Genomic DNA, 26,788 nt, shown 5'->3' with positions numbered 1-26,788 from the left:
ATAGTTAATTTCTCATCCATATAATGGCCAGTTCTGCTTCAGTACACACCCCCTTAGATATTGACTGACTTGACCTTCACTAGGTCACTTTTTATTTAATAGTTAACTGATGTAGGCCATTTCAGAAGAATGCAATACTCCAATAGTTTCTATTAACACAAGTTGAGGTTTCATCTACCAGCCACCAAGAATCCCTCAGTCCGCCTTCTGGATTGAATTGATAAATTGATGAGGCTACGTGGATGTTTGTTATTAAAATTAATTTTATCTTTGCACCTGTATCCAGACTACTCGGGGCATTAACATCTTTTCAGCGGATCTTCCTTTGTGTATCAAGCAGGAGGCCCGTTGCTATGGTTAACCTGCGCTGACAGCTGATCCTTCTCGTTGATCAACCCGCAGATGCAAGTAGGCGCGAAAACAGTAGCGTGACTAGTGACTTTTTTTCCTCCAGGGGACATCTTTGTCGCCTGACGATCTGGCGTGCATCCCCGTGGGATGTAACTTGGAAAAGCATTTTTAAAACCGGTAAGAAAGTGGGGTGGGGGCGCAATGCCCCGGTCAACAATCATTAACAGAGCTTTAGCAAATGTTTAATGGTTTAACTTTAGTGTTTATATAACTGACTTTAACAGAGTCCTGGTAAAATGAAGCCGCCGTGTGTGGGTGGGTTTGAGACGCTTCATTATTAAGGCTGGCTACAATTACACAACAAAGACATCGCTGTTTTGCGCAGGTGAAGCGCAGCACCAGCTCACACTTGATGGAAAAATATGAGAATTTGGGGCTTGTCGGAGAGGGCAGTTACGGAATGGTGATGAAGTGCCGCAACCGCGAGACCGGAAAGATTGTGGCTGTGAAGAAGTTTTTGGAGAGTGAGGATGACAAAAGCGTGAAGAAAATCGCACTCCGCGAGATAAAGATGCTGAAAGTAAGATTTTCTTTTGGGTTGTGCGTAAAGTTAACTCTCCAACAAAATGCCTGAATCCACCTATTCCGGTATCTATTTACTTAAAGCAGTATGTTTTTACTGTTAACTTAAAATTGGCTAGCCTACACCCATCACTAAACACTGATGCTTTGTGTGTGGCAGCAACTGCGGCATGAGAACTTGGTCAGCTTGCTGGAGGTGTGCAAGCGGAGACGCCGCTGGTACCTGGTGTTCGAGTTTGTGGACCGGAACCTGCTGGATGAGCTCGAGTTCCACTCCTCTGGGCTGGAGAAGAGCCGATGCCGGGCCTATCTGTACCAGATCCTGAGGGCTCTCAGCTACTGTCACCAGCACAATGTGTGTGTGAAGTCCGAATAGCCACCATATGCGCGCGCGTTATAGCTATTGTGTGTGTGTGAGAGAGAGAGCGAGTGAGTTTTTTTGCACAAATGTGCTCTCTGTGTTTAGTCATGTCTATCAGTAATTGTGTGTGCTGTTATTAGGCCTTGTGTTATGTTTGACAGATCCATAGGCTATCTACCACAGCAGGCCCTTTTATCAATCCAGTGTCCAGAGTGTTTCCTTGTGAGTTATATCCTATACTTAGCCCTGAGTGTGCATGTATTATCCTCGCGACAATTTTATCCCCTTGTCATCGCAGCTTCATTTAAGTAATCAGGTGCATTTAAAACATGTGGGGTGGGGGTGCGATAGTGACGCAGCCCCAGAAAACTCACCCAGTGGAGTAGGCTACATGAACCTGCGTTCTTAAGGGTTAAGTGTGGGTCTCTGTCTGTCTGTCTGTGTTTGTGGTGGTGAAAGGTGATCCTGCTGATGAGCTCACACCATTCAGCGTTGACTCCAGCAATTATGTGACACACACACCCACACACGTAGGCCTACACATTCACACACAAACACCCCCATATCTGTTTTCCAAAAGTGATGAATATTTTAATCCTATTAGGCATGTTCAGATGACTGCTTGGCACCGCTTTGTGCTGTATTTCATTGGTTTGGCCAGACAATAGGCTGGGAAAATTGCACAATTGTCAAGTTGTGGAGGCATGCTTTTCACCACACAGGCAACAACACCAACACATTCTTTGTGTCTTATTTGCACACTCTTAACAAACCTGAACCAGACAGTGCCAATGCTTACGCTTCATTCCAAACACGTCTTTACTCTTTAACACATTCAGTGTCCTGATCTGCTCAACAGTAAACACTACACTTTTAGATAGCAAACCCCCTTGCATACAACACACTCGCCTGCCAAACTTGATCAATACTGTTCTAGTGACGAGGCACACTGAAGCATCCTTTTCTAGTCCCACCCTACAGTATATATGTCATTGATGGTGTGGTATGTGTGTAGATCATCCCTACAGTATACAGTATGTCATTGATGGTGTGGTGTGTGTGTAGATCATCCCTACAGTCTATATGTCATTGATGGTGTGGTATGTGTGTAGATCATCCACAGGGACGTGAAGCCGGAGAATGTTCTGGTGTCACAGCAGGGCGTGGTCAAATTGTGTGATTTCGGCTTTGCACGGACACTGGCGTTGCCGGGGGAGGCCTACACGGACTACGTGGCAACGCGCTGGTACAGAGCGCCTGAGCTACTCGTGGGGGACCCCAAATACGGCAAGTAGGTAGTCCCGTCCCGCAGAGTGGGGTTTTGCTTGAGCATCATGCATCCTGGAGTATGGGCAACTTGGCTCTGCTATGTGTGATCAGCTCTGTCTGTGTGAGAGAGAGTGTCAGAGTAAGGGTGTAGATATCGGAACAGTTTAGATTGTACAGTGATGGCCAAAAGTATTGGCACCCATGCTAAAGTTGACTGAAAAGAGGAATATAAAATCATCTTTTGGAAATTGATCTTAATGCCTTAAGTGAAAAATGAGGAAATAGCTAACCTTTAAGGACACCAATTGTCTTAGTGAATGAATAATGTATCATAAATAAATAAATGATCTTCCTTAAAATACAGGGGTCATAAGTATTCCCACCCCTATGTTAAATTCCCATAGAGACAGGCAGATTTTTATTTTTAAAGGCCAGTTATTTCATGGATCCAGAATACTGTGCATCCTGATAAAGTTACCTTGGCCTTTGGAATTAAAATAGCCCCACATCATCATATACCCTTCACCATACCTAGAGATTGGCATGGGTGTTATTTCAGTTAGCCTATTAGCTGGTTTGATGCTCATTGAGCTCAATGCAAATCAAACCAGCTAATAGGCTAACTGAAATAACACCCATGCCAATCTCCAGGTATGGTGAAGGGTATGTGGTGATGTGGGGCTATTTTAATTCCAAAGGCCAAGGTAACTTTATCAGGATGCACAGTATTCTGGATCCATGAAATAACTGGCCTTTAAAAATAAAAATCTGCCTGTCTCTATGGGAATTTAAGATATTTCCTCATTTTTCACTTAAGGCATTAAGATCAATTTCCAAAAGATCATTTTATATTCCTCTTTTCAGTCAACTTTAGCATGGGTGCCAATACTTTTGGCCATCACTGTAGATATCTGTTTTGGTCATTTTATGCAATTGTGTCCATCTGTGCGTGTACAGTTGTGGATATCTGAGATATGGTGTGTGTGTGTGTATGTGTGAGAGATTAACAGTGTGTGTGTGTGTGTGTGTAGGGCTGTGGATATCTGGGCTGTTGGGTGTTTGTTTATGGAGATGCTGAGTGGGGAACCTCTGTTTCCTGGTGACTCCGACATTGACCAGCTCTACCACATCATCAGATGCATCGGTAAGACACACAAGCAAACACACACACACACACACATTCAGTTAAGTTCCTCCCCTGTGTAACGGCGTGGGCTCGTTCACACCATCACATGTGTTGCCCCCTGCAGGTAACCCCCAGAACCTAGTCAACGTCAGCCGTTTCTCAGACGTAACCCCAGGCCTAGGCAGTTAAGACCCACGATACCCCCTTGAGGTTATTGTAGATAGCAGGGACCTACTGTCGAAATAAGTCGCACGCCTTCCCTCTCTGCGCAGATAACCTATTACTCCTATTTTAATATCCCCCTTGGAAGTTGATCAGGCTTCCGTGGTGGATTTATGGAGATGTTTATGAAATAAGGAGCGACTACGCCTAGGTCTCGAACAGTTGGCTAACGTGCGAAGATGTTTGACCCTAGAATTTAGATTGGAGATTTTATTAGTCCAACTAACCCAAGTCTTAGACAGAGCAGATGAATAACCACAGAAGAAACCAGTTATCTTACCCTCCTGCTGGAATTCGTAGAAAAACCAAGAAAAGACAAAAATACTGCTTGAAGAATTGGATGCCAAGGTTAAATGAGTTCTTTACTTTTCAGCACTTTGGGGATGTTAACAAAATGTGGCGTAATATCCACTTGCAGGTTACAATGTTATAGAAAATATAAAAAGAGTAAATCCACAAAATAGGAAAATAGTAAATCCACACATGGAGAAGAGATTACAATAAAAATGGTAAATCCACAAATGGAGAAAAAGAGAATAGAAGGAAAAAAGTAAGTCCTCAAAAAAGGGGAAAAAGTCAGCTGATTGTCTTCTGCAGTCACTCTCTGTCGGAGTAGCAGGTCTGATATCTGCAACAGGTTCCACGGAGTTTCGGTCCGCGACTCAGCCTGGCACGACGTCCAACACTTCGCTTCTCAGCAATTTCGGAGGATCTAATTCTAAAAACGCGCACGACATCATAAAGCAAAAACCCAACGAGTTGAAGGAAGGAAAAAAGAAGAAGCAGCCCCGATCATTTGGTTCGACCCCTATTTATACTAGGTGGACTTAACCTCCCCCACACATTCCTGAGACAAATCAATCCTATTTTCCCACAACAGTTTAGAACCTTCTAGAAGTTCCCACGATGGCTGGGAATATTCTCACGTTAGCTGGGAAAATTCTCACGATAGCTAATACATTCTAGAAGTCACTGATCTTAACCAACAATTTAAGATGACATGCATTAACATACTTCTCCGGGTTACATTTCGGAGATGATACATTACATTCAGGTTTACAAATAGTTTCCAGAGGTTACACAAACAGTTTACATTCAATGGCAATTATAACCATGTGACACATTACATTTAGCAACATACACTTTTACAGTCATCAAGGGAGATCGGTTACATTCTTACAGGTTACAAACACTTATGGCATTAACTCTTCACACAATGCAATCTGAATACATTCATTTAAACAGTTTAAGGCACTTTACCCATTTCACAGTTTGAGACATACAATTCTTTACATGCATAATTCCCTAGACTTTACAAGGTCAGGCTACTAAAATACTTGTAATGATACATTTCATTCATCGCACTTTATTATTTATTATGAGGTCATTGTTTGCAGTTATGGTTCTTTTTCCATTCTTTTATTCACATTCAATAATCATCAACTATTTCTGAGGTCAGGGTGATCTGGTTTAGTAATCCTGCACATTGTTCAACATCTGCTTCAACACATTCATTCACTTCCACGCTTTCAGGTGAACTTAATTTAAGAGTAGGTTGCAAGGTCATTGGTTTAACATTACGATTCAATTCCTGGTCAGTTTCTTTCCTAATTTGTTTAATCATATTTTCTAGATCAGAGAGATTACCTTGATAGCTAGCGCTGAATCTAGCCTTTCTGCGTTTTCGCCTTGTAAGACGTATTGATTTTGTGCTATCGCTCTGGGGTCCATACGGTTGGTGTTCTGGCAACACATCACACATAATGAGGGACAAGAAACGGTTGTAAAGAATAATAATTTATTTAAAGAAGTGCAATCAAATCAGGTCAATAATATGTGTCTAGGGTATGTTGGTGCAATGGATGTGGTGAGCGTCTAGTAGATCAGTATCAGGATGTTAGCTGTAAAGGAAGGAAATTATCATTAAGATAGAGTGAGATGAAGAATGATAGAGAGCGTGTCCGTGAAGGAAAGAAGTCAAATAGTGCCTATATGAAAGGAAAAAGTGCCCAACGGTAAGAGAGAGAGAAGCCCCTTTTATAGCCCAACCCCTAAGTGCAGGTGAAACCAATAAGGCACTTAGGCTGCCTAGGACACCTAGGCCTAGCACTGTCCGTGCACTGACTGCACTAGACCCATAGGGGTCGTGGTTTTCACCCAGGTGGGCGTCACATCTCCCTCCCTAAAAAGGTTTGCTAAGGCAAGGCAAACCAAAAACCCAAACAAACAAACGACCACCTGTTCCACACATGCAAACACCTCCCTAGATCCAGGCTCTGGGCTAGGGAAAAGAATGAAGGGAAAACAGGCAGCATGAAAGCAGTGGAGGAAGATAGAGAAAAACAGAATCAAACTCTAGACAAAGCATCAGCAACAACATTGTCTTTGCCTCTGATGTGCTTTATCCTTAGTGGATATTGTTGAAGGATTAAGCTCCAACGCATAATGCGTTGGTTCTGATTCTTCATTCGATTAATAAAGACCAACGGGTTGTGATCAGTGTAAACCTCTACTGGAATTAAAGAAGAGCCAAGGTACACCTCAAAGTGTTGAACAGCTAGGATTAAAGCTAGTGGAATAGACTCGCTGATGGCGATTAAACTTCTTAGAGAAGTACCCAACAGGGTGCTCTACACCGTCAGATCCCAACTGCAACAGAACTGCACCTGCGCCACTCTCACTGGCGTCAACAGCAACACTGAAGGGACAATCAAAATAAGGAGCGGAGAGAACAGGGGCAGAAGCAAGCAGACACTTCACATTATCAAAGGCTTTTTGACACACAACAGACCATTCATATGGAGTCTTTGGGCTTAGTAGGTCTGTCAAGGGCACAACTACACAGGCAAAACTTTTACAAAAGGCTCTGTAGTACCCCGCCATACCCAGAAACCTCCGGAGATCCCGGCGGGTTTCCGGCTCTGGGAAATTACAAATGGCTTCAATTTTGGCCTCTACTGGTCGAACTTGCCCACCTCCTACTACCTTTCCAACATAGGTGATGCTAGCCTGAGCAAACTCACATTTGGCCAGGTTAACCGTAAGGTTTGCTGCAGATAGTCGGGTGAAAAGTTCATTAATCTGTTTTAGATGATTAACCCAGTTATTACTATAAAGAACCAAATCATCGATGTATGCATCACAGCCACCCATCCCAGCTAAAACGCAATTAACAAGCCGTTGAAATGTGGAGGCAGCATTCATGACCCCAAAAGGCATGACCTGGTACTGCAAGAAATTGTCAGGTGTTACAAAGGCAGATAACTCTTTAGCCCTAGCCGTTAGAGGGACCTGCCAGTATCCTTTTAGAAGGTCAAATTTACTCACGTACCTAGCCGACCCAACACGATCCACACAGTCATCGCAACGTGGTAATGCAATCAGGTTTTGTTACTGAATTAAATCACCTATAATTAGTGCAGAACCGATACGTTCCGTCTGGTTTATTAACCAACAGACAGGGGGAGCTCCAGGGACTAAAGCTAGGTTCAGCAAGATTATTGGCTAGAAGGTAATCAACCTCTTTTTGTAACAATTCCCTTTTCCTCGGATTGACACAATAGGCTTGCTGCTTGATGGGCAAAGCCTCGCCAACGTCTATATCACGTTCAATCACAGATGTACGGGAAGGAACGTCAGGAAAGAGACTAGGAAAGGACTCAATCAACCCAATGATATCTGCCTTCTCTAGATCAGACAAGTGAGAGAGATGTGAAGGCAAGTCTTCCAAGAACTCAGAGTTTTGCAAGCGACCCTCCACAATCGCCTGCGATGGACCCCTCACCCCCTCATCAAACTCTTCACTGACAGGATCTAGAGACGGAACCCCATTGCCAAAACAGACAGGTTCTGAATCACTAGAGCTCCCTAGTGGAGTGGTGGTAACCAAAGCGACAACTGTAGATGGCACAGATGAAAATAAAGTTTTAACAAATTGATGTGACAAACTTGTACCTTCTTCCGCCGCTCAGGCGTACTAATGAGATAATTATGGTCAGGAAGGAACTTGACAATCTCATAAGGGCCGCTATACTTGAAAGCTATGCTTGAAAGGGACTATTCACAAGAGGCAACAGAGCCAGAACTTTATCACCAACATTAAAGCTACGGTGTTCAGCCTTTCGGTTAAAAAGACGTTGCATCTTACACTGAGCTTTACCCAGTTTACGTCTAGCAGCTGCTCTAGCCTCATACAACCGATAGCGGAAGCCACTAACGTAATCCAGCACATTAACCGGGGCCTCAGCTACACACCACTCATCAGCCAAAACAGCCATTGGCCCTCTTACTGCATGACCAAAAACAAGTTCATTAAAAACAAGTTCTGAAGCCCGTGCTCTCCTGGACCACCTCTCTAATTGCTACGTAGCCAGGGGAGACCCTCCTCCCAGTCAGACCCAAGCTAAACACAGTAAGACCGCATAAGAGACTTCAAAGTCTGATGAAATCTCTCAAGGGCACCCTGACTTTGAGGATGGTAAGCGCTTGAGATGTTGTGTTTGGCTTTCAGTTGTTTCAATGCCCTAGAGAACTGTTTTGACATAAAATTGGAGCCTTGATCACTCTGAATGACATTCGGAATTCCAAAAATAGACATGAAATTAGTAAGAGCCTTCAACACTAACTTAGCAGTAATAGACCTTAGTGGATAATCTGACGGGTATCGTGTGGACTGGCACATTACAGTTAACAGAAAGCTATGCCCCGCCTGGAGCGAGGCAAGGGACCCACGCAATCAACAATAAGGTGCTCAAAGGGGTTTGACACAGCAGGGATCGGATGTAAAGGAGCAACAGGAATCTTCTGATTCGGTTTGCCGGTCAATTGACACACATGACAAGATCTAACATAAGAAGAGACATCTTTACTCAACTTTGGCCAAAAGAATCGACGCACAATTCTATCACGAGTCTTGCGCACTCCAGTGTGTCCTGCTACGTCATTATGCGCTAGGTCTAACACAGCATTCCGAAACTTATGTGGGACAACCACCTGCACAACAGTGTTGGAAAAAGTTTCTTGTTGAAACACATATCGCCTACATAACAAGCCGTCTTGCAATAAAATAGGTTGACACATTATCAGGACTGTCTTGAGCAGCCAAAGCAAACAAAGGTTCAAGAGAGGGGTCAGCTGACTGCTCATTAATCAGCTCCTCACATGAAACCTTAAACAAATGTGGCAAGGAACAACTTTCAAGCTCACCAGTATTTAACAGAGTAGATGGTGACTCACTACCACTCACCACCTGAGGAGGGACTACTCCAACAGACTCAATCTCAACATCTGAACTTTCGTCACCCCCAGTGGTGTCACCAGGGTTAGTAGCGGTGTTCTCTATCTCCCCTATTGGTAGCTTTAAAGAACTACGGTCATCAGGAGAGACAAGAAAAGTGTCCTTTAGGGACACACCATCAGGTTCAACACCACGGTTCGCCATAGCACGAGTGACGGCGCATGCTGGAAAGACATCAAGATGCCACCTAGAGCACCGATCAGGCTTCGGCGGTAGTTCAGGTGAAGACGAGACAATAGGGGGAGAAACGGTATTGGCCTTACCACACACCTTCGACCCAGCCAAGTCATTAAACAATTAAACCCAAAACAAATGATATACCTTGAATAGGGAGAGATGGACGAACTCCAACCATCACATCACCATTGATCAGTTCAGAGGACAGATGAACTCGATGTAATGGCACCTGCACAGGAGTAATTTCAAAACCTCTGATCAACACCTGCGTTCCAGTGTCAGTGCTGGCAGACAAAGGCAACACACCAGAAAGTAAAAATGACTGAGCTGCCCCAGTGTCCCTCAGTATGCGAACCAGCACACCACCTGATTCATCAGGCAAAGAAACAAAACCATCTGTTACAAATGGAGCATAGTCGGTGTCAAGTTTACTTTTGCCAACTTCAGTAGCAACCACAGGGCCAGCATTTGTAACTGTGTTCAAAGACATGTCAACGCCACAAGCTGCCACTAGGCCAAAACCCTTTGTGTGTTTACCACTCTTCTTTATGGCCTGGTTTCTTACAGTGGAAACAAATTACTTCAGTCTTACGGGATGGAGGACGTTTGAAGCTGTGAGAATGGACTGTCGGTGAGGACTTATCACCATCTCCGAACTGATTTTCCCTGTGAGGCACCACTCGCCTATTCTGAGGACTACGATTATAAGGAATGCGCTTGTGTGTGAGGACAAACTTGTCCGCTAGAACAGCAGCATCATTAATGTTTTTCACTTCTTGTTCAGACAGATAAAGAGCCACAGTCTCGGGGACACAATTCATAAAATCCTCCAAGAGGACTAGTTGTCTCAACTCCTCTCTGGACTCTGCTCTTTGGGAAATGCACCACCTGTCGAACAAGCTCTGCTTTTCACGTGAAAACTCAACAAATGTCTGTTTATCTGATCTTTTTGCATTCCTGAACCTTTGGCGATAAGCCTCAGGGACGAGCTCATACGCATGGAGAACATCATTCTTCACGACCTCATACCGTGCAGCCTGTTCATCACTAAGAGCAGCATATACCTCCATCGCCTTCCCTGTGAACACACACTCTCGAAATGGGCAAAGTAGCTCTCTACTTCCTTTTCGGAAAAAGGTGGCACGAGGCGGATGTTCCTGCTAACATCTAGAGGAGGTGGCTGAAGAGGCTCAGTTTTCCTGAACTCCAACTCAAGCTTCTTCATCTCAAGCTCATGTTCCATGCGCCTGATTTCTAGTTCTTGCTTGAGTGCAGCCTCCTGCAGTGCAAGCTCCCTCTCCCTTAAGACCCTATCCTCACTATCTGCCCTAGGCTTCTGAAGCTGCACTGTTGATGCGACACTCGCCTCAGCTTTCTTTAAGATGCTTTTAACCTCCAACTGGTTTTTAACAGAAAGATACAATGTTTTCTTTATACTTTTCTCTTGAGCAGTAACAATCAAGTTGTAATGTTGAACCACCTCTAACAGTTGAGCTTTACTCAAGCCAGAAAGCAACTCCTCAGAAGGGTCAGCAATAAAGTCTGAAGACACCATTGTTCAACACAATGAGCTATACAACCAATAAACCCAATAAAACCCTTTATTATGACTTATGCCTAATTGACCAATATTGGCAATAAGCCGATGCTAAATTACAACAGCAATAACAGAGGCACAAAAATTACGCAAAATAAAAATTGAGGCACAATGAGAATGTAGAAAGAAAAAAGAAAAATCACACAGGCTACTATAACTTCCCCACGCACAATGGGTCAATAGGCTACAGTGTCAAAGTGTTACCACTAAGCACACCTACCGGCAAAACCACAAAAATAGCCTATCGTTCTCAAAACAAGCTTTAGCTAAGTGCTGAACATCACGTTCAGACAATCAAGCATTAGCATAACACAGAACATCAAGTTCCAACAGGTCTAACTCACTCGCTTTATTAATTGGCCAAGTTATGTATATGCAAGCATTAAGTTAAACGAGGCATAACCTCAAAAAAACAGTAACTTTAAATCGCCTATGCGTTCGCCTGCATAGCCCGAAACGTCGCCGAGACATACACAAACAATGATGAACGTCAATCAACCTATAATTAGGTCACTGCAAGTTCCTTGAGCAACTTCGCTACAATGTATCAAGATGTAGCGCAGCGAACGCAAACAACAAAGCTAACAAACTAAGCTACAAACAAAGAAAAACACTTACCACATCCGCAAGCGTGGACTAAAATACTCGAACATACCTCCAGGTGAAAGCATCAGCTGACTGACATTGAACTCCACGGTAGCTGTGTGGATAACGCAGGCCTCTGGTTCCTAATTACTTAACCAGGAAGCTAACTGACCTTGCTAGGCTTCGGGAACGTGCCGGTCTTGGGATGGCTGATTAACGCTGAACTCGCAACAGTTTAACTGTTCGAAGCGTACCCCTGACAGGAATTTAAAACAACTCCAGGCCGGAATTGTCCCCAAAAACAAGAAGCTAAAATAACAAACAAAACAACAAACTGTGCACCGATGGAAAGGCCAAGAGCCCAGCTGGAGCACACTGACTTACCAGAGCCTACAACTAACCAACGAACAATCAGAGGATGTTCTCACCTGGAAGCACGTGAGTCTATGGTCAGGTTTTCAACCAATTAGGCTAGATCCCGGACGAGCCCCCAAATTATGTAACGGCGTGGGCTCGTTCACACCATCACATAATGAGGGACAAGAAACGGTTGTAAAGAATAATAATTTATTTAAAGAAGTGCAATCAAATCAGGTCAATAATATGTGTCTAGGGTATGTTGGTGCAATGTCGTGCGTGTATGGATGTGGTGAGCGTCTAGTAGATCAGTATCAGGATGTTAGCTGTAAAGGAAGGAAATTATCATTAAGATAGAGTGAGATGAAGAATGATAGAGAGCGTGTCCGTGAAGGAAAGAAGTCAAATAGTGCCTATATGAAAGGAAAAAGTGCCCAACGGTAAGAGAGAGAGAAGCCCCTTTTATAGCCCAACCTCTAAGTGCAGGTGAAACCAATAAGGCACTTAGGCTGCCTAGGACACCAAAGCCTAGCACTGTCCGTGCACTGACTGCACTAGACCCATAGGGGTCGTGGTTTTCACCCAGGTGGGCGTCACACCTGGCAAATCTATTGTACGGTTCCACTCCCAGGCAGAGTTGTCCGTATTGAGTGGACGCTAAGTGGATGTTCTTCTATTATCCCCTTCCAACAAGACTGTGACCAGACACTCTCATATTCAGACCTTTTTCTTCACAATGTTATCCTTCATTGATAGCCATCAATTTCCTCAAACTATTGTCCAACAGCCCATTGGAGTGATCAGGGGAAAACTCTACCCTATGCCATTAAGGGTGCTGCTTAATCTGTGTGTGACCATTAGGAATGTTTGGTGTGTGTGTGTGTGTGTGTGTGTGTGTGTTTGTGTGTGTTTGTCTGTGCTTGTGCGCAGGTAGTCTCACACCACGGCACCAGGAGATGTTCTATAGAAACCCACTGTTCTCTGGAGTCAGTCTTCCTGAGAACCTGCATTCAAACACTCACACACTCAACATGCGCTTCCCGACACTCACACAATCTGCTGCCAGCTTTGCCAAGGTAGAAAACACACTCTCTTTCTTTCTCTCTCGCTCTCTCTTTCTCTCCCTCGCTCTCTCTCTCTCTTAGACATACACACACGTGCACACGTGTATACACACAACCAACTAATCAACCAACCAAAACATACACACTACGCTATGCAAGCAAGCAAGCAAGCAAGCATGCATACATTTGTACACATGGTTGAGCACAAAGGCACACTCACCACATGTTAATCTTTACCAGATTTACCAGTTACATTGTTATTTATGTGTGTGTGTGTGTGTGTGTGTGTGTCAGGAATGTCTGCAGATTGACCCTGATAACAGACCGTGCTGTGTGGATCTTCAACAGCATGAGTATTTTACCAAAGATGGCTTTAATGTCAGGTACCCACACTTTCACTCCACACACACACACACACACACACACACACACACACACACACACACACACACACACAAAGCTCAACCCTTTCTCTATTATTCAGGTTTCATCAGGTCCAAAGCTCCAGAGAGGACGTGAAGGAGAGCCATAGCTGGCTTAAAGGAGCCGTAGCAGCTAAACAGGAGCCAGAGGAGGGGAGGGTGAGGCACATCCACACTAACACCCTCCTCCACTCTTCCTCTTTTCTCTCTGTCTCCCTCACTCTCATACACGCTTTCATCCATCCTAATCGTCCTCATCTTTGTAGACCCCCCTCCCTCTTTCTCACTCACTCACTCACTGACAAGGTCTAGTCAGGAAGGGAACATGAGTTTCTACGTCATTGTTTTGAGATGTTTCTGGATTCGGTGTCCACATTAAAACACAAAGTTTTGAATGAATACGAGCTGACAGCCTGTGAAAACACCAGTGTAGTGTATATGAGAGGCAAAAACGCCAAATGTGTTTCTGATTCAACGAAATAATGTGGATGTAGTGTCCACAGTCTGAGAGAGTGTCTCTCTCTCTCTCTCTCTCTCTCTCTCTTTCTCTCTCTCTCTCTCTCTCTCTCTCTCTCTCTCTCTCCCACACACAGAGTTCTAATGTCTTCCTCTTCATAGGCCCCTGCCCCTAAAGACCCCCCTTCTAAAGCCATGGCACATGTGAAACCCAATGAGGATGAGCCAGAGTCCTGCCCCCTCACCAGCCAGGAGCCTGCCTCCTCCTCAAGACCCATCCCTCCCATTACCCAGAACCCCCTGACCATGCCAGGGCCACTTAAGTATTGCATTTCCCAAAATGCACTACATTCTACATATTTTTTCAATGCATATGAAATGTGGACTGAATTAAGTGTGTGTGTGTTTGTTTGTTTGTTTGTTTGTTAAGGTCCTTTGACAAGACTAAGAAACATGTCAACATTCTCAACCGAATCTCACAGCAGTCTGTGTCCAGCCACCTTGCCGTACAGGTGTGTGTGTTTGTGTAAAAATGGGTTATTTATCCCTGCTTCAACTGGTATGAGGTATGATATTTAGAGCACGTCAGAAATCTTCCCACAGTAACTTTTCCATGGTCACTGACACATTCTCTGAGGTGCACTACAGGTTAAGGTGTGTGGTAAGTGGTGTGTGGCTTTTGCAAATGTTAATACAAGAATAATGTGTTCATGATTTACTCATAACTGTTTTGGTAGTATTTAGCATTGTTGTAATCAAGAAAATCCATGTGTGTGTGTGTCGGTGTTTGTCTGTGTGTTTGGGTTCTCTTCAGATACCCAGTGAGAGAAGTTTGGTGTGTGAGCGGTCAGTTGGGACCGTGATGAAGAGAAGGGACACACACACACATCGGGAAGATATCCGACTCCCGGAACTCAAGAACACACTGCTGCCAGAGCTCAGAGGAACAGAGGGTGTGTGGGTGTGTGTGTGTGTGTGTGGGTGTGTGTGTGTGTGTGTGTGCACACGTGTGTGAGAGAGAGAATTAAATGGTCAATGGTTTTGTTTTATATTGAAATGTAAATCAAATCTGGCATGTGTGTGTTGGTGTCACAGGAAAACACAAGTGGACTAAAGAGAAGGATCAGAAGCGAGAGACAAAGATCCCATCTCTAGCGGCAGTGGACCTGCACTGCAATACACATCTGGGCATATGAGGAGATAATCACACAGAACAACATTCTGATGCTTTCCACATGCCCCTCTTCACATTGGGAAATACCTTGTTGAAATACCACACGTATACTGCAAAAGCTCTGCATTGCCTACATGTTGTATTTCATCACTGTTGTGAAGACAACAATTTGAGTTGATGTACAAAGCTGTTTATGTTGGACCAGGGAAAAGGACAGATATTGCTCAGTGGGCAGAACTCAAACTCCTTATGCTTTAAGAGTTGAGCTTGTTCAGGGGTAGAATAGACGATATCCCAACCTGTTACATGTTTTTATTGTATATTTTGTGAAAGCATAAGGAGACTGTGATAGACTTTTACATATTAAAAGGGAATATTATACAAATGCTAAATTTACCGCATAGTTTATTATTTTTGTACAAAAAATTGCAGTGTTCCCTATACATGTATAAATATTCTCATTTTGCTGCTTTTTGTGTCAATAAAGAATAACCAAAGACCATGCCTGTATGTAATGTATGTGTAGAAATATCTCGAGGTATTTTTATTTATTTATCTGTTTGTTTATTTATTTAATAGGGACAATGATCATTAATTGACAGATAAAAAGCTGTTAATAAGCCAGAGTTAGCTTGAGTGCTAGTTTTCATCCGCTCTCAGGTGACCTGATTTCTAAGATGAAAATCAGGGACATTTCTTGGAAAACATTTCCAATTTGGTGGTCAACATGATTAGAATAGAAATTGTATTACCTATAGATAGGGGGGAACCGTTCTGGTTTGCATTTTGACTAAGGACAGGCTACCAAAAACGGGCAATGTCCTTGAAGAATGGGGATGTCTGGTCATACTAACTCGAGCTCCTCAGATGAGTCCGAGTCTGATGCTTTTTGAAGGACTTGACTCCAGGCCAATGCGTGGACAGACCTGGCCCTCCCTTTCCGCCTGGCCCCACCCTTTTCCTGCCTCAACACCTCCCACCAGGGCAAAACAGCAGCGCTGCCATGATGACGGCTGGCTCCTATGACCACAGCACTCTGAGCAGATTTGTGATCAGCACCTTTCTGATTGGACAGGAGGAAGACCAGCAGAGACAGCAAATGAGTTCTTTTCAGGATGGGAGGGGCTTGTGTCTTGTGTGGTAACACACTGCTTGGTGGCTGAGGGCCTACTGGAACAGCTGAAGCTGGATATGGAGGCGTTAATGTGACAACTGTGCACACTGGCACAACTGGGGCTCCATCAAGCTCAGGTGGCTGGAACCCGTCCAGCCATGGAATCCCCAATCCTAGAGATCAACCAAAAACATTTATAAAACATTAATATTACACACAAATGTTGTGTGGACATTGTATTTAAAAGCCTGTATTTCTTAAGGATATAAACATAATATACATTTCACTTACTGGTACTTATTATTTTTCTAGTAGACATATATATATATATATATATATATATATATATGTCTATAGATATATATATATATATATATATAGGGATATGAAGTCTTCACAAGACCTCATAATGGTAGACAGGTAAGAAAAATAGTAAGTAAGTGAAATATATTTATAAAAGACATGTAAACACAGTTTTCACTGCCCAAAGTGCTGTACAAAATAAAACAAATTATATAAAAAATAAAGGAACAACAAATGCAATATAATAATATAAGCCGTAACAGCTGTGTAATTAAGCCATTACCTCTTGATGATAGTAATAATGACATTGCAGAGATAAAATAAATGTTATAATGCATTGTGATACATTAGCTATAAGGGCTTATAATATTGTATTCATTTCTATTATTATGAGGCATTATGAATACTTCATAACCCTTTACGAATGTGTTTAAATTCTTTTACAATTACATTATAACACTTTATAAGTGCAGTCATGACTATGTAAAAAGTTGTATATACTGTAGGCTATTTATTTGCGTTTATGAATTCCTTATAAGCCTTTAAGAATGTTTATAATGCTATGCTATAATGTGTAACAACTGGACTGAATGTAACTAAGTTCATAGTACTTTCTCAGTCAGACATTGTTAATCCATATATTAGCACTGTAACCATGTAAAACAACTGCATTTGTTATACGTCAACTTCATATCATTATGTCAGTACAAACATGTACATGTATGCACTCCCAAGTGCCATGATGGCTAGCTTTAGGATTCAGTGACTAATGCCACCTGTCTATTAGTGTGTGTGTGTGTGTGTGTGTGAGAGAGAGTGTGTGAGAAAGAGAGAGAGAGAGAGAGAGAAAGTGTGCGAGCTCACCTGAAGAGCCTCCAAAGAGTAAAGTCAGCTGAAAGAGGAGCAGTCCAGCTGTGCCTCCGACCATCATACACATTGCCTCTTCAAACTCCCACCCCCACGCACACACACACTCTCTCCCTTTAATGCTCCTTTAAATATGCACACATGCACAAGAAGTATCTAACTATATTTTCTGACCCACAAATAGAATCTACTGTAGTACGTACTGTATATTGCCAGACACGAGGTCTATATATTCCTGCTAAAGTGCACTGAAGAACAGAGACACTGACATTCTGGACAAGCTTTTAAGAGCACTTGAGAAGGAGGGATCCCTCTTCCCTGATATGTTAAGCTTGTGCATGTGAAAGGTATGTAGAGTGATGCAATGGAGTGGTGATCCCTAGTGTGGGTGTTCACTGAGTTAGCGATTACTGGGAGGAGAGGAGAGATTAGTGGAGGTGTGAGAAACTAAATGTGGTAGTGGTGTTTATATGTATGTAGCGAGCATTGTTTTCTGTGCAACATGTGCGGGCAGAGAGAGAGATGCTGTGTCTTGTTTAGGTGTGTATATAAGAGTGACAGACTTCTGTTTCAACTGTTTAAACTGATTATGCTGTCTGCACCACATAAACCTCATAAGGTTTTGGATGCTTGTCCTCTCCCTTAAGTAAACACGCTACAGACAAAGTGTGTATGGTGTATGTGTGCTGCTGTATGAGAAATTGTTTTTGAATTTGGAAACTCTGTGTGTGTGTGTGTTTGTGTGTGTGTGTGTGTGTGCGTGTGTGTGTCTGTCTATAACAGGATTTTTCCACAGACAGACCACACCTGCATTGTCTTTATCTCGGTCATATTGGTTGCTATGACAGCGGGGAGTGATGCATATCATGATAAGTGCTATGTTGTGTGAGTCCCACCCATCTGACTGTAATTCTGGATTAAACAAGAGTTCATTTTATGCTGAACTTATTCTAAGTTTTATTCTAAACTCAGGAGCATGCAGAGTTCATGTCATCAACATGCATACATTTGTAAATAAACAAGTCTTTTGCCAACAATATTTTGCCTTCTTTAATCAGAGCATTTATCAAAAGTAATCACTTTGATGTTTCAGATGTCTTGCAGGTTGTTTGAGCAGAAATATCACATGAGTGTCTGTGTGACCATATAAATATGAGTAGGGAAAGTAATAATATAACTAGTCATAGCACTCTCTCTCTCTCTCTCTCTCTCTCTCTCTCTCTCTCTCTCTCTCTATAGTTTGCTTTCGAAGGTTGTATTGTCTTTGCCATCAGGAGCTGCAGATGCTTCTGGTTTCTCTGTGAAAAGAATAAGAAATAATAGCACACGTAAACACACAGCGCAACAGCAACTCTCCATGCAGGGTTTCCGTTTCCTTGCCCTAACCTGTGTGTGCATCATCTGCATGGAATAGCACTCACCTCTCATCTTCCCTTAGCAAAAACAAGTGTATGGAAGTGCACTGCTGGTCTACTTATTTTGAACTAAGCATACATATAGCTTACTTTTTGTGTACTGATCAGAGATACACTAAATTTAATTATACTTGGCTTATACCAATCAGTATACATAAAGATATGTATGTAACCTATACTTGGTACTTATACTTATGATAAAATACTTAATATACTTGATGGAAAAGTCTAAGTATATTTGCATGTACTTGTAGCCAGAGACTGATCTTTGAGAGGCTGTGTGACAGATTCTCATTTAATTTAATTTAACTCATTTAACTTAACTGATTCTAATACTACCCTCCCGGTAAACTTAAATTTTACTGAGGATATACTTTAACTATACTATCAGGAATGTGAAAAATTGGGCCAGAAATGTATATCAGCGTTGGATGGCAGTGGCTCAGGAGGTCGTCCAGGAACCGGAAGGTTGTAGGTTGTCCTAACAAAACACTTAAACCCCAAAAGTTCTCCTGATGTGCCGGTTGGCGCCCTGCATGGCAGTCTACGCCATTGATGTGTGTAAAATATATCGGTAAATGTAGTATATAATATAAATAGGCAATATAAATGCTGTTTATTACTAAACAGTACACTTATAAGTTCACTTGTAGTGCACCTAAAAGTTTACTACATACACCTTAAAAATTTAACGTAAATCTATATGAAACTATATGAAATGTATACTAAACTAAAAGGTCTGCTAGAAGTATAACTATCTTCACTAGTTTACATACAGTACAGTTCTCAGTACTTACGAGTTTACCATTATAAACTGAAAGTGGGCCAATTTAGTCTGAAGAAGTATAAACATACCGGTATGTACAAGTGTGCCATTTATATTTCAGAACTCTGTTTTCCTGTAGCCCTCTGCTGGCTTGTTTCGGTGTTTTTCAATGTCTGCTTTTGTTTTGGTTTTCCATGTGCTTTTGGCCACACCCCTACTTCCTGCCTTTGTTCTCCTTCCCGCCATTTTTTGGTCCTCACCTGTTTCTTATTTTCTTGTTTTACCCACCCTATTTATACCCTGCTCTACTTGTGACTCATTGTCAGATTGTATCTTGCTGTGCGTGGGTCATCTTTGCTCTCTGACTGTTGCCAAACCGAGGAAACGTCCTGTTTTGTGAGTTATCCTGATTTGTTTGCATATCTTTGACTAGGGATGGGCAAAGCGAGGCTTTATGAAACACTGAAACGTTCGAAGCAATTGTGCCGAATTGTTCCGAAGCTTTGAAACAATTCCGACACCTCAGAGCTGTTTAGGGTGAAACAAATCTGTCAAATGCTTCGTATTGGAGATGTAGTATTTAAAGTTCGTGGCTCGCTGTGTTACCTGTGTTCAGTCTTTGTCAAAAGCTAAGCAGCATGCCCTTGGTCAATTACTGGATGGGAGACCACATGAAGTCACAATAAAGAGAATCTTATTGCTGCCACTATGTGTTCTCTAAATCACTTTCTTCTGATAAAAACTCTCGATTTTTGACCATTCTGAGAGTTTAGTTGAAACTGTGTGGTTAATGGTCAAGTAAGAAAACATAAACAGATACGATCTGAAACAATGCCTTACAAATCAAACGGGGATCGAACCACATTTGAGCAGCCTGGGTTACCGTGCAAAAAACACCCTCACTAACCACTACACCATCATGGTTATTGCTTAAAAAGAAAGCTACTGTTAATTGAACGCTGGGCACGCTTCTGCCGACACCGTGAAATGCAATCAAGGTTCACTTAACTTTGGTCACATGACATGGGGATTTTGAACGATGTTTCGAAGCAGTGGTCACATGACATGGCTGTTTTGAACCACGTTTCGAAGCAGTGTTTCGAAACACTTGTGCTTTGCCTTTGAGCTATTGCTAATGATGTCATCCAAATAAACAAACAAAAACCTGTTTACCATATCCCGTAGGACATCTTAATCTTTTCCAAGTCTCTTTTAGAACATGTCAGTCATGTACGGGCAGTGCTTCAGAGATTGTTGGAGAATCAGCTTTTTGTTAAAGCGGAAAAATGTGTTTTCTACCAGCACACTACGTCCTTCCTGGGATTCATCATCAACAATGGTGGATTGGAGATGGTTTCGGGGAAGGTTAAGGAGGTGGTGGAATGGCCCACCCCACAATCTCGCAAGGACCTCCAGAGGTTCTTGGGCTTTACCAATTTTTATAGGAGGTTTATTCGTGACTACAGTTCCATAGCAGCTCCCCTGACCGCTTTAACTTCATCCTCTGTTAGGTTCCTCTGGTGTGAAGCTGCGAAGCGGGCCTTCCAGGAACTGAAGTCACGATTTAGCACTGCTCCTGTTTTGGCCACCCCCGACCCCTCCCGTCAGTTCATTGTTGAGGTGGATGCCTCCAATGTTGGGGCTGTTCTGTCTCAGAGGTCTTCTTGGGATAACAAAGTGCAACCCTGTGCTTTTTACTCACATAGGTTGTCCCCATCGGAGTGGAATTATGATGTCGGAGATCTCCTTGCTGTCAAGATGGCTCTGCAAGAGTGGCGTCACTGGCTGGAGGGTGCTGAGAAGCCCTTTCTCATCTGGACTGATCACAGGAACCTGGAGTACATGAAGACCGCTAAGCGCCTCAATGCCCACCAGGCTAGGTGGTCCTTGTTTTTTAGCTGTTTTAACTTCACCCTGTCTTTTCGTTCCAGGCTCCAGGAATGTCAAGCCAGATACCCTCTCCCGGCAGTTCGGTGATCCTGGGGTGTCTCTTGCTGCGGAAACTATTCTGCCCACTAGGTGTTTGGTGGGGGCAGGTTTGTTCCCAGATCTGTTTGTTCTCAGGTTTTGCAGTGGGGTCACTCCTCTGATTTGGCATGTCATGCTGAGGTCAGGAGGACGATGGCCTGTCTCCGCCAATGTTTCTGGTGCCCCAGAATGGTGGATGATGTTCGTACATTCACTGGGGCCTGCTCAACCTGCGCACGTAACAAGACCTCCAATGAACCTTCTACTGGGCTCCTGCAACCACTCCATATTCCCAACCGACCATGGTCGCACATTGCCTTGGATTTTGTGACTGGACCCTCCTTGTCTGGATTCAACCCACAAACCAATGGCCAATTGTCTCCTTTTCAGTGTTCCCTGGATTACCAACCTCCTCTGTTCTCTTCCCATGTAGCAAAAGCTTCTGTGCCTTTCGTCCAGGCCTTCATCCAGCGTTGCAAGTCCACCTGGAGGCGAGCTCTCGCTGCCTTACTGCACTCGGGGTCCCAGATGAAACGGTTGGCTGACCGACGGAGATTCAAGGCACCCCTCTACCGGAAGGGGCAGAGAGTGTGGCTTTCCACAAGAAACCTGCCTCTGAAGGTTGACTCCCGGAAGTTGGCTCCTCGATTCATCGGAGCCTACCTGATCGAGCGGGTCCTGGGTCCTTCAGTAGTCTGGCTTCACTTACCCCTGTCCCTCCGACAGTTACATCCAACGTTCCACGTCTCACGGATCAAGCCGGTCCATCACAGCTCTCTCTCTCCACTTGCATTTTTTGGTCCTCACCTGTTTCTTATTTGCTTGTTTAACCCACCCTATTTATACCCTGCTCTACTTGTGACTCATTGTCAGATTGTCTCTTGCTGTGCGTGGGTCATTTTTGCTCGCTGACTGTTGCCAAACCGAGGAACATTCTGTTTTGTGAGTTTTGTTTGCAATCTTTGACTCGGACTCTGTTTGGATATTGCCTGTCTGGATTTTTGGAGTTTTTGTTCTATTTTGACGACTTGGATTATAGACGTTTAACTTCTGATGTTGGCTGAATTGGCAACATGCAAAACAATTATTTAAACTGACACACAGAGAGCAAAACGTCTTCTCAAGTCTCCACAACTCTAAACACATTTTCTGCTTTACACATATTTTGCAATTCAAAATGGCACTTTTCAAATGCAGAACACGGTCACATAAAGTCACATTTCAAAACACTGCCATTCAAAATGACACTGCAGGAGCTAATTGGCCAACATATGTGCCACCTGGCCCAACATGTCAATGGTTAATTGTTACCACTTCAATCAGGAAGTAAGCACTATGAAAAGACCACATGTGAGCACCAACAATGGAAGACATTGCAGGGAGGGTGAGAATGAGAGGGGGAGGAAGAGTGAGAGCTGGTAGAGGTGTTCATGGCCAAAGAAGACAATATTTTTCTGCAATTTTCTTTTTCAGTTTACTGTTTTTTTCTGTGCATATTTTTGTTCACTCCAATGTAAATATATCTGCTGTGCATATGTTGCACTGACTTGTTTGGTGAAAAAAAAGTTTTAACAGCATGTGTGTGCATATGCAAATATTTCTGTGCATGTGAACAATCTGAAGAATTTTCTACAATTTGAACTATTTTAGTATTATAGCAAAGCATACTAAAAATGAGATTGATTTTCATTATGCCCAACAGTGTGTAGTTGGTTAGACCAAGATCTGGTAATATGAATGAAGTGTGTGCCATTTGGTGCAAAGGTTTGATAATGCTATATGTAGTTTTGGTTGCAGTGCTATATGAGGTATTTTGCAGTTTGGGTGTGTGGTTTTGTGAATTGTGTTGACTATTTTGATAAAACCACAATAGTTTGCAGAATTGTGTTTTAGCAATTGGAAAAAACTGTAATAAACTTTCTATCTAAAGTAAACTTGGGAATTATACCTTAACTGCACATCAGTTTATTTGAGAAAATGAACTTTAAGTATACCATACATGTGGGTTACTTTACATGTATGTGTTTGCTGTACATATCACTATGTGTGCGTGTGTGTGTGCGTGCCTGTGTGTGTGTGTGTGCCTGTGTGCGTGTGTCTGTGCATGAATGATGTGCTGTACAGTGTATGTGCTGTGTGTGTGTGTTTCGTTTGTGTATGTGTAGGACAAGTGTACTGTATGTGTGTGTTTGTGTGAGTACATACCTGGCTGCTCGTCGGGCATGCTGGTGTATTTCTGCAGCAGTCTAGGGCCGGCGAGGCCGATGGCCACAGCCCCGATGGGTGCAGTGATGAGGATGGACAGCACTGCCACGGTCAGCACCTGCAGCCCGTACTCCTCCAGTACCTCATTGCCCTCCGCACGTGCCAGGTCTAGAGCTGTGGAGCCAATTGCAGCCTGGACACACACACACACACACACACACACACAAACATACAGACACCAGTTAAATGAATGCTAAGAATAGTAGTCTGACCTTGAGTCTTGCCAATTACATGACGTACACCATATACTGTATACACATAAACATTACAGAAACAGCACTTAATGTCATACACATGGGCGGACTGGCCATCTGGCATACCGGGCATTTTCCCGGTGGGCCGACGCACCTTTTGGGCCGATAAAAAAGTCTATAATTTAATAATTTTGGCCAATGATCGGCCCAAAGGAAGGACAACCAGCGGCCCATTGGTTACATTTCCATATTGACACTCGACTGATCCAATAACAGCTCATGTCAGGCCCCACCCCTCGCATTTTGGCTCAGAGCCAGGATTTTGTGAGCGCATCAAAAGTTAATGGAAGTTGCCTACACGAAATTGCGGCGGGTTCCGGTAGTGACAATATAGTGCAAAAGTAACACCAATGTAGGAGCTTCAAAAATACAATATTGCAAGTAGGCTAGCATATGTCATCAACATGTTGAAGTTCGTTGAGTTTGAACGAGGATATAAGCAAGCATACAGAGCAAGGGACAATGAGCAGGTGGTGGAGCCTAGTTAAGGCTACATAAGAACTCAGTGGTGGAGCAGGTAGGCTATGTGTGTAACATCGATGGCATGAGTGGTGGTTGGTCTCTCAAAGTAGAGCGTCGAAAGGGTTCTATCTTGGAAGGGTTATCATGGTAAAGATGGGCTAAAAGACTGTAGACTGACGGAAATGTAGGCTACAAAACATCAGTCATATTCATGCACAAGCCAACTAATATACAGTAACCTATACGATAGGCTACTGGAAGACATTAAAGATAATTAGTTAATGTAGCTATAATGTTCCAAAATGTACCAGCAATGTAGTATAGCCTACAGGAATAAAATATTTCCAGCAACAACCCTGTTTATTTCGAGTTGTTTCAGTTGTCCTACAGTGATAACTGGTATAAATTACATTAATGTCTAAGACAATCTGGGTAATTTAACTCTTTACACATAGGCTTCAGTAATTTTTGGTGCTGCTGTCAATTGTAGCCTATTGAATCATTTAATAATTTAATAATTGCTTGTTAGCCTACTTGAATATGGACATCATGTGCTCCATGGCTACCTCTGATCAGTCAGAGTGATAGCCAATGAGGCCTACATCACTTTCAGTGCCCCATGACAGTTGAAAATATATGCATAGTTAAGGAGGGTAATGCAAAGATTTTGTATTTAATTAGGTGTGCCCTGACCGATTTGAGGGCCACTTGGGCCAAATATGCCAGGGCCGATTTTTGGTCCCAGTCCGCCCCTGGTCATACATATATACAGACACACACACACATTCACACAATAGACATATAATGGACATGGGTGCTATAAATATATGCTCACGCTCTGGACCACTACATAAACACACATCATTTTCTCACTAATGTGTACCCCATCTAACACCCAACACCCCACTCCACAAACACACTCATAAGAATGAGCCTGCTCTTACTAGACACCCATTCACAACATTTGCAAAATACTACACACGTCTCTCTCTCTCTCTCTCTCTCTCTCTCTCTCTCTCTCTCTCTCTCATGCACGCTCGCACGCCGCACACACGCCGTACGCACACACACACGCATGCATACACACACACACAAACACACACACACACACACACCTGCACTGTGGCTTTGGGCATCCAGGCAAGCGAGATGAAGATTTTCTCCTTTAGGTTGAAGCCGGCAAACAGAACCGTGAGGTATGTTATACACACCCTAACCACAAGACCCACAAGCAGTGCTGCCACTCCCAGCCCTGCAGGGAACATAGGAGGGATGGAGAGAGACAGACAGAGAGAGAGAGAGAGAGAGAGAGAGAGAGATGGAGCGAAGGATGAGGAAGGAGCAAGAGGAAGTAAAATGCTCTGACACAAGCTTTCTGTTGAATAAGAATTGTGACAAAATATCCCACTGATGACTAACACAGCAGTCTTTATTTCTAAAACCATCTCAGTGTGGGGGAGCTGCAGTGCAGGTTGCTGCAGCTTCTGCACTCCATCCAAGTGTCCATGGGGACCTGTGTTTGAATCCAACCTGTGGTCATTTTCCCACCCCACCCCATTTTCCCATCCCACTTGCTTGCTGTCATTCTTCACCCACAACCCCCAAAATCTCTGTCTGGTCTGGTCTGACAGCCAGTATGCCCCTAATGGTCATGCATTGATTTTTTTTAAAAACAGCAGCTCTCTCTCTCCCTCTATGTGTTGTTTGTGTGTGTGTGTGTGTGTGTGTGTGTGTGTGTGTGTGTGTGTGTGTGTGTGTGTGTGATGATGGAAAGCAAGAAGGAGGACTGTAGGCATGTGTGAAATAGAGAGAGCCATGTTATTGGTTGTCAGCGACCCACCCACAGTGCTGGGGTTCAGTGTGGAGATGATGATCTCTGCTCCGATCAGGCCAAACAGGAGGGGGCTGAAAGATGTCCCAGGCCACCGCCAAGACAGCAACAACTGGGACCCTGACACACAGCATGTCCACACACACACACACATACACACACGCATGCATACACACACACACAAACACACACACACACACACACCTGCACTGTGGCTTTGGGCATCCAGGCAAGCGAGATGAAGATTTTCTCCTTTAGGTTGAAGCCGGCAAACAGAACCGTGAGGTATGTTATACACACCCTAACCACAAGACCCACAAGCAGTGCTGCCACTCCCAGCCCTGCAGGGAACATAGGAGGGATGGAGAGAGACAGACAGAGAGAGAGAGAGAGAGAGAGAGAGAGATGGAGCGAAGGATGAGGAAGGAGCAAGAGGAAGTAAATGCTCTGACACAAGCTTTCTGTTGAATAAGAATTGTGACAAAATATCCCACTGATGACTAA

General features: G+C 43.4%; 2 protein-coding genes across 4 annotated transcripts in view; one reads left to right on the top strand and one right to left on the bottom strand.

The window, feature by feature from the left end:
* Window positions 1-687: 687 nt before the first annotated feature.
* On the top strand, window positions 688-15,531 carry LOC125289199 (cyclin-dependent kinase-like 2). Its single transcript, XM_048235906.1, has 11 exons — window positions 688-931; window positions 1,094-1,288; window positions 2,407-2,585; window positions 3,595-3,707; window positions 12,854-12,999; window positions 13,282-13,370; window positions 13,472-13,568; window positions 14,028-14,188; window positions 14,296-14,377; window positions 14,680-14,818; window positions 14,961-15,531. Exons 1-11 carry the CDS (start codon window positions 764-766, stop codon window positions 15,059-15,061), a joined length of 1,470 nt encoding a protein of 489 aa, XP_048091863.1. The 5' UTR covers window positions 688-763; the 3' UTR covers window positions 15,062-15,531.
* A 2,817-nt stretch (window positions 15,532-18,348) lies between these two features.
* The window catches only part of LOC125289483 (sodium/hydrogen exchanger 9B2), a 23,943-nt gene continuing 15,503 nt past the window's right edge, over window positions 18,349-26,788 (bottom strand). For all 3 annotated transcript variants that reach the window (XM_048236359.1, XM_048236358.1, XM_048236357.1), the window contains exons 10-12: window positions 26,489-26,625; window positions 23,678-23,870; window positions 18,349-18,621 (exon numbers count right to left, since the gene is read on the bottom strand). In XM_048236359.1, coding sequence (XP_048092316.1) covers window positions 18,557-18,621; window positions 23,678-23,870; window positions 26,489-26,625 — 395 coding nt within the window. In that variant the 3' untranslated portion in view covers window positions 18,349-18,556. The remainder of the gene's footprint in view (window positions 18,622-23,677; window positions 23,871-26,488; window positions 26,626-26,788) is intronic.

The sequence above is a fragment of the Alosa alosa genome, chromosome 24 (genome assembly GCF_017589495.1).
Source record: "Alosa alosa isolate M-15738 ecotype Scorff River chromosome 24, AALO_Geno_1.1, whole genome shotgun sequence".
Lineage (NCBI taxonomy): Eukaryota > Metazoa > Chordata > Actinopteri > Clupeiformes > Clupeidae > Alosa > Alosa alosa.
This window is presented reverse-complemented; position numbering and strand designations above follow the sequence as displayed.

What these genes read in the sequence shown, in the direction of transcription:
- LOC125289199 (XM_048235906.1), top strand. Translation starts at nt 764, where the DNA reads ATGGAAAAATATGAGAATTTGGGGCTTGTCGGAGAGGGCAGTTACGGA. An exon ending in GGGGACCCCAAATACGGCAA is followed by an intron (nt 2,586 to 3,594) that starts GTAGGTAGTCCC and finishes GTGTGTGTGTAG; the next exon opens with GGCTGTGGATATCTGGGCTG. An exon ending in CCAGCCACCTTGCCGTACAG is followed by an intron (nt 14,378 to 14,679) that starts GTGTGTGTGTTT and finishes GGTTCTCTTCAG; the next exon opens with ATACCCAGTGAGAGAAGTTT.